Here is an 8403-nt window from a genome sequence, read left to right as displayed (position 1 = left end):
AGCTGTATAAATGGGCTGGGGTTTTCATCATACATCATGCTATGTTGCTGCCAAGTTCACCACATCTGTTAACACTGAGGTATCAGACATGTAGCTTCAGGCTATGTTATTGTTGGATGGATTGTTATGGTTCCAAAGAACATCTTGTTGTCTCCTGCAGTTTACTGTACATTCCACTGGGGTGATGGCGCTGTGCAGCTTATGATGTGACCTGATTTCCCTACAGAGGTCTCTTTCTTGTTTAAAGGGGCACTGCAACAGTTTTGCATGTAAAGGTTAGCCTACTCTCCTCTGAGGGAGGTTTGAGAAAATAAGCTTGGTGACATCATCAGGGTTATTTCAGTTAGACCTGAGACCTCTAATATTTGAGAAAACCTACGTTTTAACTTGATGGCATTGGCTTACTTTTGAGCTGCATTATGAGAATTATAGGATCCAGTATTTGAAGCCAAACTCTTACTAGGGAATACAAGTCAGGATATGTCTTTTGCAAGTCCCCCAACTTTGTTAAAATGCAAAAATATAACAAGTTATCCTTTAGCACAGAAAAAAAACCACTTACACCCACTAACATCTGGCTTTTGTCTTTAGTGCGAATGTTGAAAATCAGCATTCAGTTGACTTCAATAGTAACTGGTGTTTTTGGACTGGTGTGATGCTATGATGTGTGTCAAAGTTAAGAAATAAGAATGCTGGCTTGTTAATACTTCTGTTCAAACAGCACTTAAACATCAGCCAGTCAGAGCTAAGTCTAAAAGAGAGAGACTGAAGTAAAAGATATTCAAAAAGTGACCACCATTACACTGACACTGGCCTTCGTGTCAGTGTAATGGTGTAATGGTGTAATGCTTGTCCACTGCCTGATCTTCATCGTGCATTTGTAACACTCAAAAGAGAAGAGGAAGAACTGAGACGTCTCACTCCTTAGCTTCTTCTATCATCAGCCTCAGAATTCAGAATGTTATGCTGTTTCAAGCCTTTTTAAACAAGTTTTAATGTCTTCTGGATGCAGTCTGATGAGGTATGCCTTCTACTTAAATGTTACATACAAGAAAAAAAAATCTGAACGTTTTTGAACAAACTGCATGTACACGCTAATTTTGTTGTAAACGTGGTAATATTAAATTGCCAGAGATATATGGTGAGTAGGAAAAAATTCTGTTGCAAATTGAGTTAGAGTTAATATACGTTTGATTATTTCAGAATGATTTGATTTGCGTAATCATTGGAAAATGTTTTATCAATAGATGCTTTGCTTCACTGTTACTAATTCAGGCTCTAAACTAACCCTTTCCAGGGAGACAGTGATTGATGATGATGATTTTGTTTGAAGTAAAAAAAATGTCCAGGAATTACCAAACACTTTGACAACCAACGGGAAGTGAACCCACAATGACCTACTGCATCCAAGACATTGGCAAAATACAGTTCATGTTCTTGAAGGGTACTCATTTGGTTAATTCTCTTTAAACAGGACCTCCGGCTAGCCCCACCGTGCTGTGTCAGATTTTGCTTGCAGAGGTGCAATTAAAGGGTGGGGGAGGGAGGAAATAAGGCAGTCAAAGCACTGACACGACAATAAAGATCATTAATTAGCACTACTTCTCAGCACCAGCATTCACCAAAGATATGTAGGAGTACCACTGATTACCATGCAACTCTCATCACCTGTGAAGTTTGTTTTTCCTCAGATCAGTTTAGAAAGTGAAGCCACCATACAAACAGGAATTTAGAAGCAAGTGTACTGGTTGTTGCATCAAGACAACACAAGGGCTTGACAATATCTCATGTAATGCAAACAATACATATAAAAAAAAGGCTTCATTTGAACAGTAACACCAACTATACTTGATACAACTCTCTAGCTTCACCAGTAGCTGGGAAACGGAAACTGTTTTAGATATTAGAGGGTAACTATCATATGTTTCGGTACAACTATAATAAGTAAGTAATGAGTAGGAACTCTATTATGGGTCAGTGCACCAGTGCAATTTCAGGCTTTAGGACCTGGAGGGGGAGGATTCTTCCCCTCCTGCCCCTGGATACCATGGGCGGGACCAGCCCGGAAAAAAAGATTCCTGAGCACAGATTTCATGCTCTGACAGCCGGGAATGACAACTTCTGCAACTGTTTCATACACTTCTGTATCTGACCGTTAATTATTTAACTTTGCATAGAGCACATCAGCCCTGAGGGATATATTTGCAAGCGGTTGGAGGATCCCCTGCTGAATTATTGAAAGAGCCTAATAAGGTAAGATAAAAAAGTAGTGGGAGTAAGGGGGGAAGGGAGGGGATCAGTGCAGTGTTCAACTGGTGGGAATTGCCCAGACATGTGAAAAGAGGCCACAAAGTCAGATCTGTGATATGCAGTTAGAGATTCTAGTGGAGATTTAAGCAATGTGGCTCCACGTTGTTGGAAAGGTTTTAACAAGTAAGAAAAAGAAGAGGAGAATGTAAAAGTATGTTGCACAAAAATTAGAAATACGTGACAGTTCAGACATTTAGGGAGTCGGCTGCAACTTTTGACCTGATTTCATCTGTGACATGGGACATCTGTCTTTTCTTTGTCTGCAGATTACAAAGCCACTTACACATTTTCCAAAACACATTAATTTTATTGATGATGTATACAGACACAGTGTCTCTTGTGCATTAAAACTGCACAAGATAATATCTTGTCATTCATTTATACAGCTCTCATGCCTGATTAAATAAACTATTTGTAGCTGATGTGACAGACTTGAAAGTAATGGATTACAAAGGGCATAACTAGAGTGATGTAAACGTTAGAAACTGGTTAGGATCTACGAAGGTCCTGGAAAACATGGATAAAAATAAATGCAAACCAAATTAACCAACGTTAGTCATGGGATCATTTAAAGACACAGAGTACGATTTTCTAAATGTCAGATGCAGTGTCACTTTTCAAACGCTATTGAGGCCACATCATCAGTATTAAAGAAGCGTATTCATCTTTATTATCTGTTTTAAACCTGTCAGAAACACAGAAAACAGCATTCTTTAAGTGGTAATTTGAAAATACTATTAAAGATGCATTTTTAAGGAGACTGTAGACAAAAAGTCCAAATGTTAAGCCTTTTGAAAGTGAACTCATTCATTCGCATGGAGGTGAGCCTGTAAAAGCTGCAGAAATGAGTGTTGATAAACTGATTTTACAAACCAACTCATCTGTCTGTAAAGAAACAGATTTTTTCAGTTCAAAATATAAAAAGCTCTGAATATATAACTAACTAGCCATTAACACAGTACCTCCTCTACTTAAAGCACACATCCCCTCAATATACGTGGACTGGAAAAAAAACCTGACATGGTTCTGCTTGTGTCAGCACATAGTCACATTGTCCACATCATGAGGAACCAATCAGCATCAACCAGATTCATATCTCTATGGAGGATTCTGGAAATCTTAAATCTTTTGTGTTGCCAAGACATGGAGCTGACCAATGTTTTGGCTTACATACTTCCTGTTGCTGCCTACGTGGCTGTTATGTAAGTTAGTCTTTCCTTGAGGTACTGGGAAAGATCCCATTTGAATGCCAATGGCTCCCTCTGCTATAATCCTTAAAGGGTAACTCCACCAATTTTATTTTAATATTAAAGTGTGTTTACAGGTCTTGAGGAGTGCTATTGCATATGTGAAAAAGTAGTGTGAAGCTTTTTGTGGCTCCAGAGGGAGCTGCATGTAATCTGATAAACTGCCTCCAGCAATGCATTCAGTGTCTGAGTTGCATTGTGGGTAATGTAGGCAAATATGTAGGTGATATCTCTGGTTCTGCTGTGTTGATTTTGATCATTTGCTTTGAAATTCTCCATAATGAGGCCAACAGTGTTATAGGAATGCAATGCTAGACCAGTGGACTGCTTATCAAGACCTGGCGCTTATATTACCCACAATGCAACTCAGCCTCTGACTAACATCACTTAGCTTTCTCTGGAGCCAGGCCTTATACTACTTTTTTCACATATGCAGTAGTACTTCCCAAGACCTGTAAACACACTTTAATGTGTAAAATTGTTACCCTTTAAAAACTGCCCTGAAAACCACGAATGTATCACAAGATGAGTTTGGAAAAGTAAAGGACAAGATATTTTAAACTCAAATCAACTCTCAGCAGATGATGTAAATAATTGATGTGTGTCTTCATGTCTTCTCACAGGTTTTCACTGATTAGTACCACATCATGTGGGTGACAAACCTGGTAGCCCTGCTCCTCCTGGCCACCTCAGCCTCAGCTGCCACCTCGGCTTCAGCAGACAAGGTCCTGAGTAACCATGCCACCATCCTTGCAGACAACAGCGCAAAACTGGCTTTCAGTCTGTACCAAAACATGGCTAAGGAGAAGAATGTAGAAAATATCCTCATTTCCCCTGTAGTAGTGGCCTCCTGTCTGGGTCTGGTGGCTCTTGGGGGTAAATCCTCCACTGCCTCTCAGGTGAAAACCGTTCTCAATGCAGCAAAGGTTAAAGATGAGCAGCTGCACTCTGGTCTGGCTGAGCTCCTGACGGAGGTGAGCGACCCAAAGACCCGCAATGTCACCTGGAAGATTAGCAACCGCCTGTATGGACCCAGCTCTGTCACCTTTGTGGATGATTTTGTGAAGAGCAGCAAAAAGCACTATAACTGTGACCACTCCAAGATAAACTTCAGAGATAAGAAGAGTGCTGTGAAGTCCATCAACGAGTGGGCGGCCAAGTCTACTGATGGCAAACTGCCTGAGGTCACCAAGGATGTAGAGAAGACTGATGGGGCAATGATCATCAATGCTATGTTTTTCAAACGTAAGTCTGTTTAAAAAATGACACGTGTAGTATAATTCCTTTAAATGCCATCAAAGTAATTGATTTTTTACTCACAGCTCACTGGGATGAGCAGTTTCATCATAAGATGGTGGACAACCGTGGATTCATGGTATCCCGTGGCTACACTGTTTCAGTACAGATGATGCACCGCACAGGTAGGTGGAGACAGCATGTTCAAATTCAAATGTTGTGAAACTTAATGGTCAAATGTATGGGATCAGACCAGGGAGGCCCAAGTGGCACTGACTCATGCAGGGGTGGCATGAAGTAAACATACATGTAAGGATAATTTAAAATGTGTAATTTGACATATCTTCTTTAAATATGTCAAAAAACTGTCCGAAATCACTGTAGCATCTGAATTTATGTGAAATTTACTGTATCCACTATATAAAGAGCTAAAGAGAAACTGGAACTTTGCCCTGCAGCTGCTTCGTAACAGCTTTCCATGTTTACATATTCATGCCCTGTGCTGGTTTAATGTACAGTAGGTGTGTATGCAATACCAAATAGTATTTGAAGTAGTATAGCAAAAGAATAACCTTACCTGCTGTATAGAAGGAGAAACCCCTTGTTCAGTTTTTTTAAATAATTTATAAAACAGAAAATGGTTCACAGTATAAAGCTTGAGCAGTTCCATGACGTGTATTGTAAGCAGAGATTGCTAAAGTGTAATAAGATTGAATCTGTGTCCTCAGGTCTCTATGACTTATATGATGACAAAACCAATAAGCTGACCATCATGAGCATGCCCCTGGCCCATAAGAAGTCCACTGTGGTGTTCATCATGCCCCACCATGTGGAAACTCTGGAGAGACTGGAGAAGCTGCTGACCAAGGAGCAGCTAGATAAGTGGATGGGCAAGATGCAGAAGACGGCAGTAGCCGTGTCTCTGCCCAAAGTCAGCATGGAAGTCAGTCACAACCTGCAGGTAAAAGACGTGAAAAACAACGACACCTCTTTCTCAACTTCTACCTCAACTCTTTCTTTTATATAAACTCAATGACACCATTTTCTGCTACCCTTCAGAAACACCTCGGGGAGTTGGGCCTGACAGAGGCTGTGGACAAATCCAAAGCCGATCTGTCCAACATCTCTGGGAAGAAGGACCTCTACCTGTCCAGCGTATTTCACGCCTCTGCCATGGAATGGGACACTGACGGAAATGAAATTGACACCAGCGTCTTCGGCACAGACAAGCTGAAAAGCCCTAAACTGTTCTACGCTGACCACCCTTTCATCTTCCTGGTGAAGGACCAGAAGACTAACTCCATCCTATTCATTGGCAGGATGGTCAGACCGAAGGGTGAAAAGATGAGAGATGAATTGTAACCATGTGTTGACCTGAGCAGCTCAAGTTAAATCCCCTTACTGTATGTGTGAGTGTATATTTCCTCCTGCATCATGCTGAGAGAAGTGGGAAATGAAAAGTACATTTGATATTGCACAAGTGCATTCCTTTACGTCACATGCCAGCAGCACACGGTACATTCCACTACATGACTGAAGAGATGTGTTTCAACATTTTGTCCTAGTGAGCAAAGCATTGTGCACAGCCATCATTTTTATCTTGAAGACTATTTGATATAACTATGTGCTTTTTTATGTATTGGCAGATCGCATTATGGACTGAAGACTTACATTAAGTATGATTTCCATGGTTCTCAGGAGAGCCAGAATACCTGTGTAACATCATCATTAGTGTCAGCACAATCATTTCTGTTGTGAAGTCTTAACCATATTCGTAAAAGGTGTTCAACAATCTTATTTTTGGAGCGATTTCATGGTGCTTGCTGTTTAATTTAACAAAATGTGTTTTAGTTTATCAAGTATGGCTACAATATATTGGTTAAGTCCAAGGATCTGCCTATTCTTTGCACTGCTTTCCACTATTAGCACATTTTTTTAACCTAAGAGGCTGTGTTGCTTTTTATTGACCTACCCTGAATGCACTGGTAAAACACTGGCAAACAAACCAAATTATGGCTGGTTTAATAAGAACTATCTCAATAACAATGTATGCTCACATGGTTTGACAAATACAAAATATAAATGAGACTGTTACAAATTTCAGGTTTTTGCAATAAAGTTGTGAAAGAAGACCTACAAGTGTCACCTTCATTTTAGATAATTGGTGCTGACATTTTTTTTAGTACAGGACTTGTGCTCAATCAACCAGTTTGGCTCTTGGCTGGTCAGTTGCAGTAAAATAGCAGTTTAGCCTTGGGCAGTTCTGTTGTAGTCGGCCTCCAGTGGGATTTTCCAGCTGAATAACATGAGAACATTCCAGTGAGGGAGATCGTGTTCCCTCCTGGCCAGCTCTACTTCAATACGATAGAGTTGCAATGGTACACACTATATGGTAAACATAGTCTCTTAATTATTTAGACCTCAGCAAAATATTTGGGTACATCCAGATGGGTTCTGCAGCTGTTGCAATGAGCAGCAATCTCTAAACGCCGTTATCCTGCCACATGAACGCTTGCAGTAGGTTCACAATGAAAACTTTCACAAAAACAGCGAGCGATGGTTCATTATTTAATGGAAAAAAGGTCCAATAATAGAATAGAACAATATAATTCATTTGGGAGAGGAGAAGATTAAATAGGAGATTAGCACATAAAGACAGGAGAGTGTTGTCATTGTTTCAGTGTATAATGGAAGCTTTATATCACCACCTAGAGGACATCTGAGTGTATGACACAAAATGATTGTTTTTCATTTAGTAAACAAATTGCATCATTTATACAGTAATGTAACATAGGACCTTTATCATACTGTTATATTTGCTTTCTTTGGCTGTGTGAGACTAATACATGCAATCATACTTGGAGAATTAAGAGATGAATGTGCAATCTAAATAGTTATATTTAATTAAAATACTTAAAAAGTGTATGATAGACATGTGTATCAAGCTTTTCATACGGTAGGATCTCTTAAATGCTCTTTAATAATGACAGTCTACTGTCGCATAAAAGAGGAGCTGCTTATATGGTGTGACGTATACAGTCTTTTATCTAACCTCCCTTAAAACAAAGTACTGTGTGCAGTTCACCAGTCAGCTGCCATCAGGTGAGAGACAAGAGCATGGAGCGCAGGACTGATCCAGAAGCCATCCTCCATGTTATAATTCAACAAGCTGACTGTATCTTTACATCTTTTTGTTATAGTCTGTTATACTATCACTGATGTACTGCATGTGTCATCATCATGACTGTACTGTGATGTTGTATGCTTGTTGTACAGTGTTCCTCTTTTCTTTTCTTTTTTTGGCCAGATGACACATTTCTGTCAGATGATTGCTGATGTGGCAATAAAGTACTGAACTGAAACAGTTTAATTTATTGGTTGCTTTGGGCTGCTATACTGTAATGTATGCAGTGTGTGTGTGTTCTATCTTCAAGGGGGTTGCTTTAGGGTTAGGGTTAAAAAAAAGAGAAAAAAAGAAAGATGAATACAATAGCCACTACCATGATGAATCCCTTTATCTCTTGCTGTTATTACTTTTTAACATTAAGGTATTGTGGTTATGCATGATCCGCTCTTATCATAGAATAAGTTTGCAGAGCCATTTGGAAGT

General features: G+C 39.7%; 1 protein-coding gene across 1 annotated transcript; it reads left to right on the top strand.

The window, feature by feature from the left end:
• Positions 1 to 2083: 2083 nt before the first annotated feature.
• serpinh1a (serpin peptidase inhibitor, clade H (heat shock protein 47), member 1a) lies at positions 2084 to 6925 on the top strand. Its single transcript, XM_084373710.1, has 5 exons — positions 2084 to 2253; positions 4181 to 4802; positions 4880 to 4978; positions 5522 to 5754; positions 5853 to 6925. Exons 2-5 carry the CDS (start codon positions 4205 to 4207, stop codon positions 6153 to 6155), a joined length of 1233 nt encoding a protein of 410 aa, XP_084229836.1. The 5' UTR covers positions 2084 to 2253; positions 4181 to 4204; the 3' UTR covers positions 6156 to 6925.
• The last annotated feature ends 1478 nt before the right edge of the window (positions 6926 to 8403 follow it).

This window comes from Pagrus pagrus, assembly GCF_965226575.1.
Source record: "Pagrus pagrus genome assembly, chromosome: 14".
In the NCBI taxonomy this organism is placed as follows: domain Eukaryota; kingdom Metazoa; phylum Chordata; class Actinopteri; order Spariformes; family Sparidae; genus Pagrus; species Pagrus pagrus.
The sequence above is the reverse complement of the archived record's forward strand: the minus strand, read 5'-3'. Positions and strand labels throughout refer to the sequence as shown.

Coding starts and splice junctions, on each gene's coding strand:
- serpinh1a (XM_084373710.1), top strand. CDS start 4,205: ATGTGGGTGACAAACCTGGTAGCCCTGCTCCTCCTGGCCACCTCAGCC. Junction 4,979..5,521: donor ACAGATGATGCACCGCACAG/GTAGGTGGAGAC, acceptor CTGTGTCCTCAG/GTCTCTATGACTTATATGAT. Junction 5,755..5,852: donor AAGTCAGTCACAACCTGCAG/GTAAAAGACGTG, acceptor GCTACCCTTCAG/AAACACCTCGGGGAGTTGGG.